Source organism: Mastigoproctus giganteus, chromosome 9, assembly GCF_048544385.1.
Source record: "Mastigoproctus giganteus isolate SK-2022 chromosome 9, ASM4854438v1, whole genome shotgun sequence".
Taxonomy (NCBI): domain Eukaryota; kingdom Metazoa; phylum Arthropoda; class Arachnida; order Uropygi; family Thelyphonidae; genus Mastigoproctus; species Mastigoproctus giganteus.
The window spans coordinates 156,334,104-156,356,287 of record NC_143583.1 but is presented as its reverse complement, the minus strand read 5'-3'; the positions used below and the strand labels follow the sequence as shown (position 1 = coordinate 156,356,287).

At 36.7% G+C, this 22,184-nt stretch overlaps 1 protein-coding gene across 3 annotated transcripts in view; it reads left to right on the top strand.

Annotated features, from left to right (window-relative positions):
* Positions 1 to 22,184, top strand: part of LOC150080832 (uncharacterized) — a 92,269-nt gene that overhangs the window by 30,879 nt on the left and 39,206 nt on the right. For all 3 annotated transcript variants that reach the window (XM_090382119.1, XM_090382120.1, XM_090382117.1), the window contains exon 3: positions 21,578 to 21,703. In XM_090382119.1, coding sequence (XP_090238245.1) covers positions 21,578 to 21,703 — 126 coding nt within the window. The remainder of the gene's footprint in view (positions 1 to 21,577; positions 21,704 to 22,184) is intronic.

Below are 22,184 nucleotides of genomic sequence, written 5' to 3'. Positions count from 1 at the left end.
ATAATCAAGAAGTAGTCATATTAGTCTAAATTATCTACTAACGTTGTGGATTCGGCTTGCCTATTTTAAAGCTCTCACGATGTGTCGAATTCAAAAAGGGGCATTACCCAAGGTGCGCCTTAGTCTGTCCCACGTGGATGATCTTGCTATTTTACAATATTTGCTACTGAATCAATAAATACGGTAAAATTATTTCAGTGTTGAACCCATTGGCCAGCTTCCAATAAGCGAGAACGAGGTAAACTGACTAATAGGTAGGAAAGCGAAATCGATCATATCATAATCAGCAACTGGTTACACAAGAAAATACTAGCATTGTCTTTGATGGATTATATGAGAAATCAGAAAGTGATTAGCTACAAAGAATGTAGAGTGATTGTGTGTAATGATGTGTATTATTATTATTTTAACTATGGGGAATACACCTAACTGAAGTTTAGTTCACTTCCCCGGATATCAGTGATATCACTGCCCTATTACTCTGCACTTTTATCGAGAAATGGTGAAACCACGTCCGATGACCCACGCAGCTGAGTCCCCGATATTAACATTTTTATAAGTTTATACTTCTGCACGACCAGGTCAGCGGAGTTCACAATAAATCATCAATACAAATGTTAATCGTATTTAGCTTAATTTGACGTTCTATTGCCTTATCCAGGTGGCCAAGAGCAAGGGTACAAGTAATACACTCGTTCGAATTGTCAGTGTGTGTATTCTTCCATTCTGTAACAATAACTGTTCTGTAATTAAATGAAATAAAAATGTTATCATAATTTTCAGTTGACTTTATTAATTTTATGCTAAAAAAGATCAGAATCGCGATGAGCGTTTGTTTCTTTGGGCCAAGTAAACTGACCGGCAACCTCTGGAAAATCACGTTTGCACAGTTCGCAGATATTGATAATGGACAGCTTAACATGTCCAAGACCAATGTGGCAGCCACCGTTTTTAGGCGCGTTAGAATATATAGTCATAATGCGCCTTTTGTCTTCACCATGTCCGTCCGCATGTAACAACCCAACACCCAGTGGATGAATTTTCATATTTTACATTTCGTTCTGTTAAAACAATTTGATTTGTCGACCCTTCCCCAAATTTCATTAATATCAGACCAATAGAAATCAGGCTATTATTATTTTATTTATCTATTTATTTTATTTTATTTTTTTTTTTTTTTCATACATATCACATAGGTTATCCGTATACCGTACGCAGCGTTGGTCGGAGCAATGAATGGGCAATATAGCGGTTGCGCAGAAATGAAATTTTCTCCGTTCTCGCATAAAATTCATTGCATCTTTTGTAATATATCATGAATTACTACTATTTCCTAACGCGCGGGTACATTAAGTTTTTGACTTGAATACGTCTTTAAACTGTCCAACTGTCTAACCGAGTGGGCAGGAGCGGGAGTGCAGTAGCACACGCTCTTTGAGTAGACCGGGGTTCAAGCCCCTGACTGCTGAATACGGTCGATCTGCCAACCCGCACTGGACCAGCGTGGCAGATTATGGTCCATTTCCCTCAGCATGAATTGTTGAGGAGGCTTCCATTTTTTTTTCCACTTTTTTTTTTCCACTTTTTTTTTTTACTACGTCTTTAAATTCGGTCCGGTATGGGGGGGGGTCTCTACGAAAACTCTAGCGACCAAAACAAATGGCAAGATTTGTCGCGCTTATATCTCGTAAACTATAAATGATAATCTAATGATTTAAATTTTGTTGGATAGAGGGTTTATGTCCGTATCTAAAATGGTGGGTAGTGGGGGGGAGCAGCGGTTAGGGGGAGGGGTAGCGCTTGCTCGTGAACACTGAAAATGGCGACGCCGCGCGGCGTTTGGATTGTGTAACTTGGGATTGCGAAGAGATAGGACGTTGAAATTGATGTCGATTTGTAGAGAATAACAGGATCTACAATATTATTTAGCAATGATAAAATAAAATTTGTAAAGTTATAAGCCGATAAGTATGCTGAGTTGAAGAAAATTTTCATAATGTCGAAAAAATTGCAAAGGAAATATGAACAGATTTTGGAAAGAAATCTGTACATCATTGGAAAGAAAAATTCAAAAGTTCAACCTGAAGTACATTTCTACATCGCCCACTACTCTGCGCAACACTTGTATAGCTTTAACCTTTGTAAGAAACATCGATGTAAATACTATGCCATATGTATCTTACTTCTCCTATAATCGGCCTTTGATAAATAAAATTATACTTCACTTATAACCACCAAGACTTTATTCATTTACATCTTACCCTTCCTCTAATAACACAAAGACGGATTCACGCCTTAAAGGATTGCGTCCCCGTACACAACCCACCCCATTTTTTTTTTTTTTTTTTTTTTTTTTAAATCAAATGAAGCTGGTACTTAATTACAAAGTATTTCAATTAATCCATACTTTACCGTTTTCTACACACATTACAGCGTTGCGCACTCGATGTAATTTTACGATCTCTCATTGTTGATGTAACTGGTTGCAATCAACTGTGCATGTCGAGCATGGAGACATTATCAATGGTATTTCCCCGCACGCACAGGATTTTCAAGTACAGCTCGGTTCAGCTGCAATAACTTTTGCCACTCGGCAGCTCAGTGAATGCTTTGTTAGGCATGTCGCGTTTTTCTCCACATTGAAGAAACAAATGCAGAATTATACGATTAAACTGTGGTTAAAAAGGATTGGGTATATCCCGTTAATTTTTAGGCTGAGGTTATATTTGTCCTCTGAAATTTTTGAATTTGCTAAAATTGGACAAAGTAGTATCAATTAGATTCAACTTCTAAATTTAAAATATGCCCAGTTAACTGCTTGATTCTCAATGGGAAAGTTGTTCCCAGTCTTCGATTTATTCTAAAAATGTCATCGGTGTATTTCTGAAACTAATATAAGCCAATTTTATTTGAAGCAATAAACAAACACAACGGTTGTATGTGATATTCGCTCTGCAGTACATACATTTAGCTCTGTAGAACTGGCATATAATGGTGTTATATTGTTTCTCCTCGTGCTAATGATTTTTTCAATGCATTTCATAGAACAAAAATGAATTATTTCAAATTCTAGAGAAACCTGTTCCACATTTGAATACTGTATAACGTAAACTGTTAAATGTAAAAATTTGACAATTCACAAGACGTTTTAACAAGGAAACGTATAAAAAGACAAGACTTGTGGCTGTGGAATCAAAGAATGCATTGTACCTTCCCCTGTTTATTATTTTTGATTAGATGATATCTAATCAAAATCAGATATGATGGATGTAAGCCATTCAATTGATTGTATTAAAAATACAAACAACGGTTATAGTTTAATTAATGGCTAGACATGAATACAATACTCCACATTTGTAGTATTCTATTCAGGTTTGGAGACCGCACTTAAAAAAGACAACTTCTGGAAAGGGTTCAAAGAAAGGAGAGAAGACCAGATTAGTGAAGTGTAAATCGATGCAAATTTGAAGACTGGCTTAGAAGGTGGACTGCAAAAAAGTTTGACTGGTCATCTAAGAAGAGATCCGATTGAGATGTATAAAGAGCTGAGGGATTGAGTAAAATGAAGATCTATTCTCCTTCGTAGATGAGACAAGAATCAGGGGACAGAAATATAAAAAAAAATCCCATGGAATAACATAAAACTTGATCTCATGAAATTCACCTGTGTGGATCAAGCTGCCTATATTATTATTTATTTATTAATTACTATTTTTGACTCGTGCAGTAAAAAAAAAGACCGCTTCCTTGCATCATCTGGCCTTACTAATACCATATTTTAATCAGAACATGGATTTGTTCAAAGCTTGGTGCTGAGGATGGATTATTTATTGAAGGAATGCTGAAACAATTTTTTTTTCCATTAGTTATTCCATAATTATCAAAAAAACTACAAAGTTTCAAAAATCAAAACATACGTTACAATCTCTCCTTTATAATATCAATGAGCCGTCAATCCCCAAAATCAAGTGTTTGGTAGTACCATCTTCGTGCATATCAGTTACACTAATGGTGTCTAACTATATTCAAAATAGTTTCGTATTGACTTTTGAAAAATTTATCTTAAGTACTTTTTATGTTATTTCCCTCTTATGTTTTTTGTCTCTGCCTCAGTATTTAACATTATTAAAACTAAGGAATGGTATTAGTGTTATGTAATACTTATATAGGAGTTTTCTATTTACTACTTAATTATTAAATGCCGAAAATTAAACTATAAATAATATCAACAAAAATTAAATCCTATTCTTATTTTAAAAATGCATATTTGGTGGTAAATAACCGTTCTTAGTTAATTGATAGAACTTCTTAATGTACCGTTATTTTGAAATTCATAATTAATAGCAAAGCTTAACTGAACTAACGGTACTCATCTCGTTCTTTCCCAGCCTTCAGCATTTTGTTTTGTCATCGTGCCAAAAAGGATCGAACGCCATTGGCAAAACTACCGTACTGGTCCAATACCACGGAGGACCCAAAGAGTTGGGGGAAGGCGACAGTTAGTTCTGTATGAGCTGGAAAAGGAATTGGAAAATGTGAATTGGAATATCATCGGCTTAGCTGAAACAAGAAGAAGAAATGAATCACTTATAAGTTTATCAAGTGGAAATCTGCTGTACACCAATGGAAACAGTGAAAGGAGTGAAGGTGGAGTTGGGTTTCTGGTCCATAAAGATTTTAAAAACAACATTTTGGAATTCAAAAGTACATCGCCAAGAGTGTCAAGACTAATACTCAAGATTTCTAAGAGATACAAGCTAAAGATTATAATGATTTATGCACCAACATCGAGCCATGATAATGAAGAGGTTGAAGAAATGTATACCGAAATTGAGTCTTCTAGATGAGCATAAAACCCACTACACTATTATTATGGGAGACTTCAATGCTAAGGTTGGAGAAAGACAAAACAGCGCAGAAAGGGGAACAATAGGAAATTTTGGAATTGGTGAAAGAAATGAAAGAGGTGAAAGACTTGTGGAATTTGCAGAATCTCAAGGATTGTCAGTAATGAACACTTTTTTTTTTCAAGAAAAGGGTGAACAGAAAGTGGACATGGAAGAGTCCAAATGGATTAACTACTAATGAAATCGACTTCATCCTCACTAACAGCCGATATATTGTGAATGATGTTACTGTCCTGAATAAGGTAAATGTTGGAAGTGATCACAGAATGGTAAGATGTACACTTGATATAGATAAAGGAAAGGAAAGGAAAGGAAAAAACTGACTCGAGTAAATAATACAAAGGTCTTTGAGATAACAGAAGAGGAGAAAAAGCAGTATGTACTGGAACTTAAGAACAAGGTTGAGCTTCTGCAGACTGCTGAGGACCAAGATATCGACGAGGAATATTACAACTTTTTGAAAGTTGTAAAGCCCAAGAAATCTATAGGGAAAAAGAAATCCAAAGAAGAAAAAATTAGTCAAGAAACACTTGTCATGATGAACCGAAGACGACAAATGAAAAGCAAGAAAAACACTGACAGGGAGAAAATTGAGTATACTGAGTTATGCAAAGCCATTAGAAAGAGACTCAGAGAGGACATAAGAAGATTTAACACAAGAAAAGTAGAACAAGCATTAAGGGAAAACAAAGGAATTAAATCAGCAGCCATGAGCAGTAATACAGAAAGACAAATGATACTGAAACTGAAGAATAGCGATGGTGTACTTATAAACAGCAGAGAAGGCATAATTCAAATAGCAGAAGACTACTATAGAGAATTATACAAGGAACAAGGGAATGATGCCAGCAGTGGGGAAGATGGATTGCAAAGTAGCAACACATACGACATACCCAATATTCTTCCTGATGAGGTAGAATATGCATTGAAGAAAATGAAGAATCAGAAAGCCCCGGGCGAAGATGAAGTTACTGTAGAGTTGTTAAAATTGGGAGGAAGAGACATAACACAAAAACTGGCAAGGCTCTTCACAAAGTGCATTAGAAAAGGTGTGACGCCTAAGCAGTGGAATAATGCAATCATAGTTTTGCTGCATAAGAAAGGAGATAAATCAGAAATTATAGACCAATTAGCTTGCTATCCCACATCTACAAGTTGTTCACAAGGGTCATTACTAATAGATTAGAAAGAATACTTGATGAGAATCAACCGAAAGAGCAAGCTGGCTTTAGGACAGGATTCTCAACTATGGATCACCTTCATGTAATATCACAGCTAATGGAGAAAGCAAATGAATATAAAACACCATTATGCCTGGAATTTGTGGATTATGAAAAGGCATTTGACTCCATACACCATAAGGCAATGTTTCGGGCACTGGAAAGACAAGGCATTGATACCCCATATATTATGATTTTGAAGAAAATATGAGAGTGCTACCTCCTTTATTAGACTAGACAAAGGAGACACTATCTCCGAAGCTGTTTACTGCTGCCCTTGAGGAAGCTTTCAGAAGATTAGACTGGTCGCAGAAAGGAGTCAATGTGAACGGAGAGTACCTAAACCATTTACAGATGACATTGTGGTCATTAGCCACGATCCCAACGAATTAGAGGAAAATCTTAATCAGTTATGCACAGCTAGTAAGGATTTTGGACTAAAGATGAATATGGCTAAACCAAAAGTAATGATGAACAAGTATGCCATGGAAAGGAAAATAATGATTGAAGGAGCAGTAATTGAAAAGGTGGAGTCATATACTTATCTGGGACAAGTCATTAGCTGTAATAATGATAAATGGCTGGAAGTCAAGAGAAGAATAAATTTTGGATGGATAGCATTCAGGAAATATAGTCACATACTGAGGAGCAATATCCCAGTTTGTCTGAAACGTAAAATAATGAATCAATGTATACTCCCCACCATGACTTATGGAAGTGAAACTTGGGCACTCACCAAAAGAATGGAAGAGAAGCTGAGAACTACACAGCGAAGAATGGAACGAATCATATTGGGAATCAGACTGTTAGATAAGAAGAGAAACACATGGATTAGGCAACAAACTCAAGTAAAGGACATTCTTATCAAAACTAAAGAACTAAAATGGTCTTGGGCAGGACACATAGCTCGAAGACATGACAGATGGACTAAGAAAATAACAGAATGGTATCCAAGAGGAGCTAGAAGAAAACCTGGAAGACAAAGGCGGAGATGGATAGATGAAATTCATGAGTTTGTGGGTAGTAAATGGATGGCCAGTGCTCAAAACAGAAGGAACTGGAAAGTTGCTGGAGAGGCCTTCATCCTGCAGTGGATTGAAAATGGCTGATGATGATGATGGTTGATAAAGAGAAAAATATGAGGGGGCGGGAGACAGAATTTATACTTTCATCAGTGTTTGGTTACAGATTGTGCATTAACTAAATCCCCATCCCCCACCCTAAAAAAAAAAAAAAAAAAAAAGTTCGTATGACTTTTCTTCAGAATTCCTCGAAAAGATAATGATGACACATATAAATAAGTTAGTCTTCAGTGATGAGGTAACACTTCATATGTCAAGATGAGTAAATCGGAAAATTTACAAATGCCGGGAGAATAAAAAACTCTCCATAATTCAATTAAAAGGAACTTCCAAATTTTTGAAGCAAAAAGGAAACGTTTATTGCAGAACCAGCAATCAAAGAACTGCCTATCAATACATGATGCAGCTGCAGGACAGTATTCTATATCTGATTTACTAACAAGACTGATCCACACTAAGTTTCCATAAGATGCGATTATTACTGTTAGCAGCTAACGATGCAAGAAAGCAAGCTTATAAAGCATCAAAAGTTTGACCAATAATCACACAACCGCTGGCTGAAGGCGAAATGACGCACATCTACCCTCCAACCATCCTTCAATTTGATTGCATGCCCCCTTGTGTGTGTAGTTTGAGCACGAGGATGAATGCCATTAGCAGTGAACTTGCTAAATCCATTCAAAGCCTTAAACACCTCAATCATATCGCCTCGCAGGTGCCTAGTAGATTTACTTCGCAGGCAGGGCCGGCCGCAAAATTTGTAAGACCCCTATTTAAGGTTTACTTGAACAATGACTTGCGGGTCGTGAGGTCCTGTGCAAAACTTATACGGGGTGTTTTTGAAATAGTGATTTCTTTTTTTCAAATTTCACAGCAACTAAGAAATATATAATTCTATATTGTACTGAACAAAAATTTCGAATACGAATATTTAATACATTAATGAACAATATTGTTTAACAATTGCAGTCATCTCATAAAAATAGGAACATCGATAAATAATAATAGGAACCAATAATCTCACATAAACAATTCAAATATTATTGAAAGTGAATAAACATAAAAATTACATTTTTAAATAACGTCTTATGTTCGATAGGACGTTCAAATGGTATAAATTTTCAAGTCGATTCACGAAAGCGCTCTTGGAGTGACGACAATGTGAGTAAGACTGCGATAGGCTCATTGATAGAAATGCGGGAAAGACGCGGATGATATTATTATTTAGACCATTTGAACGTGGGGCCCTGTTCAATAGAATCGGTTGAACATGCTTGAGGCCGATCCTGCTCGCAGGTAAGACCACCTTTCGTTCCCTTCACCAATCCCGTTGCCTTTCTCTGCACCCGTTCCGCAGATCTACATCATTTCCTAAAATGAGACCATCAGACCTGTATGCAGTACTCAAGATGCAGCCTAACTTATTACCTTGTACAATGAGATAATCACTTCTTTATCCCTACTAGCAGAATTCCTGCATATATCATTCGCAAAACCCCATGAGCTGTCCTGCTCAGAGAACTTCATATCTGATTGCACAATTACTCCCAGGTCTTTCATTTTCCACTATCCAGATGTGTGTAGTACCACACAGTTGGTACTTTAATCCTGGATTACTGCTACCTATTTGCATTACTTTGCATTGTTTCAAAGTTAAAACTTCTTCAACTTCCATTTCTCAACCCACCTGCCTAATATTTTTAGATCTTGTTTCAGTAGCTTACCCTGATTACTGTCATTAAACCTGATATACCTTCATCAATATCATTTAATAAATATAGAAAACAGCAATGAGTCCAGCACTGAACCCTGGGGGGACTCCACTAATAACTTTAGTTCACGAAGGGCAGTGTCCATTAATAACTACTGTCTTCTCCCACTCAACCATCCCTTTACCCAACTTGTCCTTAATTCCACATTGCTCCAATATCAGAAATATCAAAAACTGTACAGTATCTATCAAAAACTTTCCAGAAATTCAAGTACAGTATATGATATCAAAATTATTTTTTTGCATCCAGTTCCTTTGTTACTGCATCATAGTATACAACCAGATTGGTGAGACAAGATTTTCCCTATACAAATAAATCCATGCTGTGGCTGCAATATAACTACACTCCTGTCTAGATGGTCCTGCATTATTTCTTTAACCACAGACTCCATTATTTTCCGTGGAACAGAAGTTAGCTAATAGGTCTGTAATTGCTCGTGTCACCTTTTGATCCCCTTTGTTAACTGGGAATACATTCACCCATCTCCAGTCCATGGGGACCTCCCCTGAATCCAAATACGTTCTCATAATTACGGCTAAGTGTTACTTATCTCCTTTGCTGCCTCCCTTAATATAATTGGATAGATCTTATCATCCCAGGCGCCTTTTTTATATTATGTTTCAACAATTTCTCTTCCATTTTACTCTGTTATCATAAAATCAATTAGCTCCCTGTTAGATTTTGAGCTTTAGGCATTTCCCTCCCTAAAGCTCCTCATACGTGAATGTAGATGCAAAATGTCGTACTTGGATGAACTCCTAATCAATGGATTGGGCGTGGAGTTGGCCCCCATATCACCAGGTTTAACACTCATAGATTACTCTTTGTACAGGATCGTTAAAGACAACGTCTGGGTTCTTCCTTTGCCACTAGAAACGCTCAAGTCACAATCACAAAAGACTTTTTCTGGTACCAAAAAATGACTACGCCATTCTCCATAAAGTGTAGCAGCAGGCTGAACATCGGCTTAACATTGCTGGAGACAGTCGTGGTGCTCAGATTGAACTTAATTCTTCATAACATTTTTTTTTTTTTTTTTTTTTTTTTGTGTTTCAAATGTTTTGTATTACTTAATGATTCTCTAAACGTATTCTGAATAACAATGGGGGGAAAAAACTAAATGGTAAATTCACTTATGATAGAGGTTTAGCCAAAGTAATCGGCAGTTCTTACAAAGACTTTTTTTTATAGTTTCAAAGTTCTGTCCGCATTGTTAATAATACTCTTACAGACAATGATGAAGCACTATGCGAGTGAGTGGAGTGAGCTCTGGAAACGCTTCATGGTTAAAGAGCACACATACACACATATTCTTGTTAAGTCAGAATGACACATTCGTATAGTTTACTGCCAATTTTATTTGCAAACCAATGTGAAATACGCGATGCATTACACAGGTTTCTTACAGCTGTAATTCCAGTCGAATTTATTTCTGGTAAATTACCACGATGTAATAATTAAGCAGGTGGATGCAGGTAACAATTTTGACATTATATCTTGACTTTAGTAAAGCATTTGATACCGTATCACATGGAAGGCTGCTATATAAACGGGAAGAAGCTGGAGTTCCTGATAAGATTCTACGCTGGATTGCAGGTTGGCTAAAAGATACGAGGCAGAGGGTTGTAAACGGTTAATCTTCAAGACGGACCAGTGTAACAACAAGAGGGGCCCTTCAGGGAGCTATTGGATCCATTCCTATTTCGAAATCGTTATGTTGATTTTAAGGTGGGAAGGGCGGTTACCATCGGAGCCGGGTCATGCTGCTTCAAAAGAATTTGAATCAGTTGCATAATATTTCCAGAAAAATGGCAACTATAGTTTAATGCGGTCTCAGGCAGTTCTCGTGCGGTGTTGGAGGTGAATGAAAGCCGGATTTTAACTGACCTTTCTACCTGGTCATTGGCTAACAAACTTAATTAATCCAGTGAAAACAAAAATGATGCTTTTTAAATCCAAGTTGGATCTCAGCTGGGTTCCCCAAGTCAAATTTTTGCAAGCAGGGGTTATTATTGACCATAAGCTTTCCTTTTGTCCTCTTATGATTCACATGAGTACTAAAATCAAAAAATTCACAGGATCAATTATTAGAATTTCCAGAGGGGAGTGGAGTCTCTCTAGGAAGTCACTTTCTCTACTATGATGCTGTTAACCCTGCCCATAGTCACCTACGCGGCAGGAGCTTTGTTTCACCGGGCCACCAATTCCAAAATGAGGTTAAAACTGAATTCCATCCAGCGGAGCATGCTCCTCTCTATTCTCAGAGTCTGTAGAACAGTTTCTACCGCTGCAGTGCAAGTTATTGCGGTCCCTTCCTTTGGATCTATTTGTCATCTATTGTGGCCTCTGCTATTGATTCAAAAAACAAATACCTTCAGACTTACTTGGTATCCAGCTAAATTTAAATGAAGATCATAAAAAAATAGAAATCCAGATGCTTTAACGAGCTAATGAGTATCTGACAGACCAGATGGGACGTCACTCCACTTGGAGCTTCCACAAGAAAATTCCTGTCTGATGTGACCTTGCTCTCTAAATCGGTTAAAACCTGGTGCCCCTTAGCTATGGAGACTTCCTTTCTGGTAACTCGACATGGCTCTCTCAATCAAAAACTAAGTTTGGCTTGCATCACACCGATCTCTGCTGCTGCGGGAATACAGAAGACTGGAGTCACCTGCTCTTTAACTGTGCAATCTACGACGACCTTAGGATGAAGCTCCGAGCTGACGTTCAAGATCTGTCTCCAGGGCGGTAGAAATTGCTTCTGTAGAATAAGAACCATCTTTCAGCTCTCCAGAACTTTGCCCCCAGAAAGAGAATCGACGCAATAGTAGCGAACCAAAATAGTCCATCACATGCACCTATGTGAGTGGGGAAACAGTTTGCTTCTCTGCTGTCCTGGATGACAAAACATGTACTTTCAGAGGACACTCATATTTCTGTGTAGTGATGGCCTGCTCATGAATTAAGCACGACTGCACCAAAATTAGCTATATTTTCTTCTATGGTTTGTGTATGCAAGACTTGTCATTGTACTGATCCTAAAGGTCACCAGTTCCACTTTTATCTCGGAATTATCCTGGATACAATAGTACTTATTGAAGATTACTTATTATTATTCTTAATCAGCAAGACTTTTATTTATTATTATTTTAATTTTTTTTCTTTATCCCAACTAGCACAATTTTTTTTTTTTTTCTTTTTTCCTAACCAACACTACTGGCTTTTATTTTTATTTATTATTTTTTTTATTTTGCTATATTTTATTTTATTCTCTTTTATTTCTAACCAGCACCCACTACGGGTCGGCTCTCTCTCTCGCTTTCTTTTCTTCTAGAATGGGGCCCAGAGGATCCTGGCCCACCTTTTGGCAACACTAGGTGGGTCAAACTCTTTTGAGACAGTACGTGCTCTACTGGAACTGGCCCACCTTCCCGTGGTGTGGACGAGTACCCAGAATCATCTGTGCAGGTGACTGATGCTTCTGGGTAGCCAAGAAGTCAGAACAAAATACACACAAGGGCGTATTCAGGGGTGGGCATATGCCCCCTTAACCAAAAATTTGAAACTGAAGAAAAAGAACGCAGAAGGCTTAAAAAACAAAAGCCTGGTCGGTATGTCCCCTCCCCTTAGTGATACCTGGACCTGGTCGCCATGCCTCCCTTACGAAATACCTGGATACGCCACTGCAAACATACACCAACATATTTCTGACCCTTTTACAGTTGACTCTGTTCTTCACAGAGACACGAAGCGGAGTTGAACAGACGTTCCAAGTGCCGCCCTATACATATGTCCACGTAATGCTTCTAAATGTAAAGTTATGCATTTGTGAAGCAGAAATCCTGGAGTCGCATATATGGTAGAGAGAGATGAGCTAAACTGGTTCGTTTTGAACCAGTTTAGGGTCTGTTCTCCCTCGTGGTGAGATATGAAACAGGTGGCATAAATATAAAATTTATGTTGTCGAACCGAGAGATGAGCTAAACTGGTTCAAAACTGGTGTCATGCTTCAATTTGACATGAAAATTTTTCTGAAATGTAAACAGGCGGCTAGGAAGGCACATGGTGCCCTGTCTGTGATTTACAGGGCCTTTGCTACTAGAAATGGCTTCATTATCCCTCTTTACAAAGCGATGGTTGAACCACATTTGGAGTATCGTATTCAGGTTGACGACCGTACCTAAAAAGGCTTAACTTTTGTAGAGGGTTTAGAGAAGGCCAACCGGATTAGTGACGAGTGCAAAGAGATTAGTAGAGGCACACGATTCAAGAAAGCAAGCTTATAACACCATCAGCCGGAAAGAAGAAAAAGAAAAAAAACTTCCCATTTCACTAATCCAGTCATTCCAAATGTTTATCTAGTTCTGCCTTGAATTTAAGCTATCAACTTCCACAACAACAGATGGAAGTTTGTTCCATCAATCAACTATCCCCTGGCTAAAGGTAAACTTTCGCACATCTATTCTACAACTGTCTTTCCTCAGTTTGAATCCCTACCAGCTCAGGTTTGGAATCTGAGCAGGAGGAAGCATTCCATCAGCATTGAGCCTGCTCGATCCATTCAAGCCCTTATATACCTCAATCAGATCGCCTCGCAGGTGCCTAGTCTCCAGAAGCTGCAATTTGCAGAACTTAGCCTTTCTCATAGCACCTGTCCAATGACAGAAGATGCATATACAACGGCTTAGAAGGTGTGCAACCGCAAGGTTTGAAAACCAGACATCAACTCATCACGAGGGAGCAGGGTTTGTTCTCCCTCGTGGTGAGATATGAAACAGGTGGCATAAATATAAAATTTATGTTGTCGAATATTCGAATAAGTGCGTCCAAACGCGGTGGAAGTAGTGTTTTAAAAAAAACTTAGGCAACGGGAATAATACGAATATTCTGTTTTATTTTAATTATTACATTTTTGACTAATGCAGAAAAATTCGCTTCCTTGCACCATTCGGCCTTACTAATGTCAATTAAGTTTCTCTAAGCCATAAGGCACACTTTATTATTATTTTTTTTTCTGCGTTATTTACTTTTTGTTTATTTTAAGCCAAAAGATGATCTTTTGGTTTAAGTTCATCTTTTGGGCCTGCAGCCCAAAAGATAACAGCCCAAGTAGGGTTAACATATTCACTGTAAAGTGAATATGTAAACTCTACTGACCTCGGCCGTCTCGAAATTTACTTATTACATACAAAATACGGAAATGGGAGGGAACAACATTAATGTGCTATACATGAAGTGACAGATTATACGAGCATGTGTGCAAGCTTTGCTTAAATAAATGAGACATTTGTGGGTTCTCTGTCGAATCCTATCGTTATGCCAGAGAAACTTTCGCTACTTTAATAATAGTGCTTGAACAAGTTAAACTAACTTGCGTTTCGGTTGTTAATATTTTTCAATTCGAGCACTGCTTGTACCTGCACTCATTCTTTATTTTGGTATGTTCATAAAATCTGCACAATATGCCCTGTGTGCTAAATAGGATGTGGGCCCTAACCAAAAAAGGAAGGAAAGAGGAACGGCCGCCATTACAACTATCCCACATGCGATCTCAATATCTGAGCGACATCGCCAAATTAATTCTGCGGGATATCCGCAGGATATGATATCATTATTTACATGTACACTCATTCGGCATGCTACAATTTGTACATGGAAGTATCAGAAAAATAAACTGTTTAAGTAATGTTTATAACACTTGTATAAACTGTGCTGTCTCTTATACTTTTAGTGGTGGAAAATGTCTCTGCGGAGGCAACTTCGAGTAATAATCCATCAGCTGCAATTCAAAATACATGGGCCATTGTGATTACTATACAGTAATATCGGTGTAAATACACCATAGTTTACCCATAAATTTTACTCCATACGTAGTGTAAAGGCATTGTTAATTTTATCTCATTGTGGCCTTCACAACGAGATACCAGGTATTGCACTATTTCGAATAAATAACACTCCTCTAGTAGTACAGGAGACTACTGTTATTTATTCTCAGTGAAGGCAGCCACAATATGAGATAAAATTAAACGATGCCTTTTACACTACGTATGCAGTTAAATTTATGGGTAAACTATGGCGTATTTACACCGATATTATATAGTTAATTTAAACGCATATCATTAAATGCGCAAGGCATAATATCTTCAAATATTGTGTTATTACGTAACTTTTCCATATCCGAATGCGCATGGACCGTGACGATTAGCTCTTGGATTATAAGAATAGTTTATCCGCATGTATAAAATGAATAACTTGGAAATAAATTAATGCATTTTGCTGCTTTGAGATGGAATAAGGCAGAAGGGGTTTGGCAACGGCTCGCAGTGCATTTTACCTAGGCATATTGCCAGAAGCACAAGTCTTACTGTCAGTAAGAGGACCACGTCAATTTGGAGTGAACGACAAATCAATGTATTCTATGCAAGAATCTGTGTAAGAAGGAGATTTAAAAAAATTTAAAATTTAAAATATCCTGAATTCGTTAAAAATTTTTTTTTTTAGAACTATCAGGAAAGAAATCCAACTATTCACAGCTAATAGGATTAAAAAAACTCAACAATATATCCCATCCACTATATATCCCATCCACTACCGTCAGATTTCAACTTCACACAACTCGTTTCAACAGCAAAACAAATCCCTGCCCAGAATTTAAAGAATATATGTCGTGCATCAACAAATTAAGCAGTATTGCTGTCTCGAAAGAGGCAATGATAAACGCAATTAAAAATCTCCCTTCTAAAGGTAGCGCAGGACACGACAATATACCGATCTTCATGATCAAAATCGCTAGTGTCTACATTGTAGACCTTCTGGTCTTCTTTTTCAATCAGACCATAAATAACAACTTTTTCCCCCCAGAATAGGCTCACTACAAAATTTTCCCACTACCGAAATGCAAAAACATCAAAAGCAGCAAAGACATCAGGCCAATATCAATCTCATCCTATGTACTAAAACTCCTAGAAAGATATATGCTACCAATAGTGAGGAAGCAACTCTTCCCAATACATCATAACCAGATTCACTACGGAATTATCGGCCAACCCTCGCAACAAACCAAATAATCCTGAAGGCTCTCGATTCTAAAAATCAAATCGATACAATTTACACAGACATCAGCTCTGCGTTCGATATAGTCTCCACACATTCTCTCTTGCAACTTCTAGAACTGTTTTACCTCATCAACGGTAATCTATTAAATCTCTTTGCCAACTTCCTCAAAGAAAGGGTGCTGATAGCAGACTTCAAAAAAAAAAAAAAAATCTTATCGGGCCATTTGCTCATCTGAAATCCCCCCAGGGCGGGACACTATCGGCAATAATGTTCTCCGCAATCCTCCAACCGTTCCTACTAACCCATAAGCATGTAATATCTTATGCGGACGATGTTGAAATCATTGCCACCCCAGACTCAAGTCAATCAGCTAAATGCACTGAAGAGCTGATCTATAACATCCTCCAAGAGTTCGCTTTAACCTCAAATCTTTCAACCTCGCACTCAACCCCTCAGAATCCAGTTACCTCCAAATCTCACTTAAAAAGAGCATCTTTCCCATAACTACCTCCCTGAATGCCCAAACAATTCCTATCGTAACCCATCATATGTATCTGAGAATTTTCTGACTCAAAATTCAACTTCGCTACTCATCTGAACAACCTGTCCAAAAAAACTCACAAGAGCCATTTGGCTGGCAAAACAAAACCTTCAACATATACACTCTGCCCATATTATAATACATTTCTTTTCCAAAATCATCAAGCCAAAAATTCTCTATGCTTGCCCTGTCTGGGGCCGGCGTGGCCAATGCAAATTTCAAAAATATCTCTTCCCTTGAGTACTGGTTTCTTAAATGGACTTTCTTCAAGTCCAGCAACGAACCTGTCTCTTCCCGAACTTTCATGGTTGACTGCCTAAACTACTCCGACTTTTTACATTCAATCTGATACAACCTTTCTTTCTTTACAAAACTGTTCAACGCAGACATTGATTGTCCAGAAATTTGGGAAGTTATAGCTTGGAGAATCCCCAGGAAAGTAGCAAGATCCTAACCAACTCTAGTCCCTTTACTAAACCGACTCCGTTTAATCGAAAGGCACATCCCATTCAACACTCTGCTCTTTGTCAACGGTTTGAATATAGACCCGGTCTTATAGCCCAAAATAGGGCTTCCCTGTCACAAGCGGCTAAACTCATACTAACGAATCTCCACCGAACTAAATATAACCACAATGTTACATCCTTCCTCTCCATTCATCCTGACTTTACAGTCTAGATATCTAGGGGAGCACACACCTTCCACTCATCAGATGACTCCAGTATTTTATGTTTTCTTGAATTGCAGTTCTCATGCATTAGCTGATCTCGAGAATTTAGTGATAGCCAAGTAACGCGCAGTTGTGTGCACTGAATGCCAGCTACATGTGTCAATAATTTTTGCCTCTCCTGTTAATTGTATTCTATTCTATTCTAATTGTATGTGTCTTTATGCTTTAACTGTAAGCCCCTATAGCTGTTGCATGTTACATGGCCACGCTGGTCCGGCACTTTGTCCAGGATGCCTCTTGGACAAACCTGCAACCACTGGCTTGTCCGGAGCTGTTGTCTGTATGCATTGTAGGAACGAGTGACCGAGAGCTAATAAACGGAATTTTATTTATTGTTTTATCTGACAATCAGTGTGTCTCACTGTAACATAAAGTCGAGCACGTTATCCAAATTATCGGGGTGACAGAGATCATGCCTAATGCTTCTAAATAAATAAATTCTTTATTGCTAATAAGTACAGGACATGTACTAGAGACAATAATACTCAACACGGCGACATGGCCAGGAGTTTTACATTATAAATGAAATTAATTGGCAAAAAAAAAAAAAAAAAAAAAAAACGTTGACTAGACAAGATAACTGAAAACAATATCAATTACTTCATTCGATATCTAGTTATAACCAGACTTGAGGATTCAGTGATAAACCACCAGTTATTTTTTTACCATAAACGCAGATTTCATACCAAGCGGAATTAAGTACTTCATTTCAGAATTGAAATATGACTTTTCTTCAGTTATTCAGCAAAATACCGAATTTAAATCTCTCTCTCTCTCTCTCTCTCTGTGTAATATAGTGATAAATAAATTTTCTGTTTATACTATGGGACGGCCAGAGGAGTTCACAAGATAGACAGAATACAAGAAACAGCACCGTATTCAGCAGTCACGGGCTTGAACCCCGGTCACTCGAGGCACGTGTACTTATGCACCCGCGCGCCTGACCACTAGGCTACGGCGGCCTAATCGCGGGATGCCGTGGCACCTCAGGTTGCCGCAACAACATTCCAGGGGTGCCACGTATTTTGGGTTTAAGTTACTTAAACTTATTTTTTTATTATTATTTATATCATTATAAAAAGGTGTCCATTGTGCGGTATATTTTTAACTTTGTGGTGATCTATAATTGATGTTTATTTAAACCTCTATATAAAGAATAAAATTATTATATAAGTATATATAATTTGAATTATGAATTGTAATATACAATTTGTTTATAATTATATTATTATAATAACTATGATATAACTTTTTAAAATATTACACACACACACACACGCGAAAAAAAAAAAGAAGGATTTTTTGTATATTCTCAGGCAAATGTAATGTTAAATCATTTCTGATGGCATTACTTGTTCTGACTAGTAATTTTAACTGTTTTAAATAAATATAGTTTTAAATTAACACACACAATCGGATCTAACAGGCAGAAAATTGAGTAAGGGTGCCATAAAATAAATTACTTAGGGGTGCCGTTATTAAAAAAAAAGGTCGAAAACCAATGTGGTTTTCGACCTTTTTTTAATAACGGCACAATACATGCAGTGTATCCTAATAGTTTTTTATGAAAATTAGTTTGGCACCTTGCCAGATTTTACCTTAAGGTAAGGTGACTATACATCCGAGTCACTTAATAGAATTATTCACAAATGTAGAATCTTATGCAAACAATAAATATGGAATAAATAAATTATCATGCTATATTATTCTATGAATTTATAAAAATTAAAAAAAAAAAGTTCCATACTGAAAAAAAATTTCTACGTCAAAGAAATATGAATGATGTAAGAATAAAAATAAGGAAAAAAGGTGAAGATAATGACTACATGTTTATAACTGCAGTGTTATCGTATGTATTTCCTAGAACTGTGAGAAATTTCTCTTTCATAAATTTTTTACAAAAGTTCAAAATTCATATAATTTTGTGATTTAAATTCGCCAAATTCATATAAATACTAACAATAATTAAAATTAAGAAGTACGCATATTTAAAATGTTTAGCATTATATATTTTCTTAATTGATTCCGAAATACTAAAATTCTTCGAAAAAAAGAATTTTCCGTTTTAACTAAGTGCACTTGATTTTTTTGTAATGATTACTACTGAATTAACAAAAAATAATAATAATAAACACTGAGTTCTTTTCATTTATAAAATCTGTTCACATTATGAACAGATTGTAATGTAACTTTATTATCCCACACTTATAAATCTGATTCGTTACTTATTGTTGCACATTTTTAAACGGATTTTAAAGTTAAATTATTTATTAATATAATAAATAAAATATTATTAAAGTACTCAGAAAATTAGAAAATAATTTACTTTACTTACGAAGGTACATTAATTAAAAAGACGCGTACACTAACGTGTGTAACTTTCAAACAGTCGCTTTGTCCTGGATTTTCTTCTCTTGAACACGTTTTGTCCCGGTTTTGCTCCAAAAGTATATGGTTACCCTACTTATAGGGGAAATGGCCACAATATTTGAAAGATGGGGAATTTAACTATCATCTGTACTGGCAATTATAGTAAATTAAGGTTTAATTTAATGTGGTAGTATGCTAATTATGTTTTTGTTGTAATAGGTTATACGTATGCATATAACTTTACTTTATAACTCAAGTAAGATTCCCCTGGTTTTTCTATAACGGTAATAGTTTCCTGTACAGTTTTTTGCGAACAAGAATTTTATTATAATGGCACAACATTCTTGAACACTAAACTAACCCGTGTGCAGCTATGATTATGGACATCTCACTTACACGGAAGAATCTGAAATCGTTTGAATCATTACCGATAAAATCCGTGGTTGAACAGGAGCACGGGGGGACACGACTTAAGCCCCTAAAGCCCACATGTTTACGCTTCTAAAATCTGCCGATGCAGAACGTACCGGCAAACCTCAGACAAAATTTCTGAGCATGCCATTGTATAGATGGCAATACTACGAATAAGAATCAAGGTTATAGTATCCACTCTAGCTTGAAATCATTCATTTCCCTATTGCTGACTTCATACCAAGTATTATCATCGTGGCTCTTTCCGTGTTTCCCAAACGGTGTACGAGTCTTTGACAAGGCGTCATCGCTACACTTAGAGCTTATATGCTACTACAAGAAGGTTGCGAAAGGGTAATAGTAATTTTTCAAATCACGGAAGAACAGAACTCAATTACAGTTTGGTCCTGTGTACATTTATAAATAAATAAATTGGGTTTATTAAAAGGAGTCACGTTTTGCTGGCTGGTTTTGGCTAGTTTTTAAAACAGCAGCGCATGACAAAATATTCTATAATGATGATTTAGAATATAATCACTGCTGAACTAGTAAGCTATTTTTCAGTGGTGAAATATCTGTAGGTTTAAGAGTATAATTTTTTTTTCCATATTTAAATATCAACCTTAAAAATACTTAGTTATTCATAACTAGTATCTGCTTGTATATTGTAGAGTCCTCTCTCTGCTAATAAACTCTGAACGTATTCACTTTTCATTAAATGTCGCTCCTTCGTTACTAGATGATTAGATAAAAACTATCACAAGCAATAATTTACTTGTGTTTATTTGTTCAATTACCCGTGATCTTTTTACATGTAGATCATGCAAAAAAACTAACTTCTTTCCCCCCACTGACGTTGTATGTAGTTTTCTTGCATCATTTGCCAATACTAACGTTCTGCTGTTTTATAGTGACAGTAGAAACAGTGATCTCTATTCCTGATGTTCTTGTGGAGGTGATGAAATCATTTCCGTCTGTGAAGAGCATGGGCTGATTTAAAAACGCTAATAAATAGGCCAACACCGATTTAAAACTTAGTTTCTCTAAAACCTTTCTTTCTATAAATATATCCTCCTTTCAGAGACTTAACAAAAACATTCTGTGCATTTGGCACATCGCCGCCTCCCATTCATTTGGAGACGTCTAAATCCAATTTCCACAGACGACTGGAAGAATTTCTAAAAGTCCTCTTCAAAACCGGTGCGTTAGTCCTGGTTTTTCTGCTCGCGCTACATGCAGATCGGGCCAAGACCACGCACATTTACAGACAATGGCACAATCTGGCCAAAGAAGTTAATGCTCCTGAGAACTCAACCACCTTTAGGAGACCTTTTTTGAGATTTAGAATTACCAAACAATTTGTACTTTTTCACGAGTGTACTCTACAATCGTATGTTTATATTTATATTGTTACATTGTAATTAAAGATGCCTGTTACTTACCGTATTTGTAAAAAAGTAACATTTTTTTCCCCTTTGTTTTTAGGGTTGATTGCCTGCATAATTGGGACGATGGCTTTACTTTTTATGCTGTGTGTTTCTTTAATCCCTCGTCGTGGATACCTATGGAAGTCTCCTCCTCCTAAACTTCAATCCCATTACACTGTCCAAGGTAATTTTGCTCCGTTCTCTTAAGAGTACTCACGCTTTAAATTCAAAGAAATAGGCTCAATTCTTTTGTTTTTCATTTTTTTTTTTTTTTTTTTTTTTGCAATCACTTTTACATTAAAAATCTAGCCACACTATAAATGAGAGCATCAAAACTAGGCCAGAGTTTCGAAATGATGTTGAATCTAACGCAATTCAATGTATAAACTGTCACAGAAGTCCCGACATAAGTTTACATTTTCATTGAAAAACATCATGCGCAGTGCTAAGACTGAAAAACATGAACTGCTCAACCGCTAATATTTAGCGATAAAAAGGAGACATTTTTTGTCAAGAAGACTAAATATATACTCGTATATTTCCGTAATCTTTTATGGAATTTTAAATGTATTTATTTTATTGATATGTTTATTATGTGATTACAATGGTAACACTCGTATATTTAGCAGGTTAATTAGACAATTCGAGAATAATCAAACTCCATA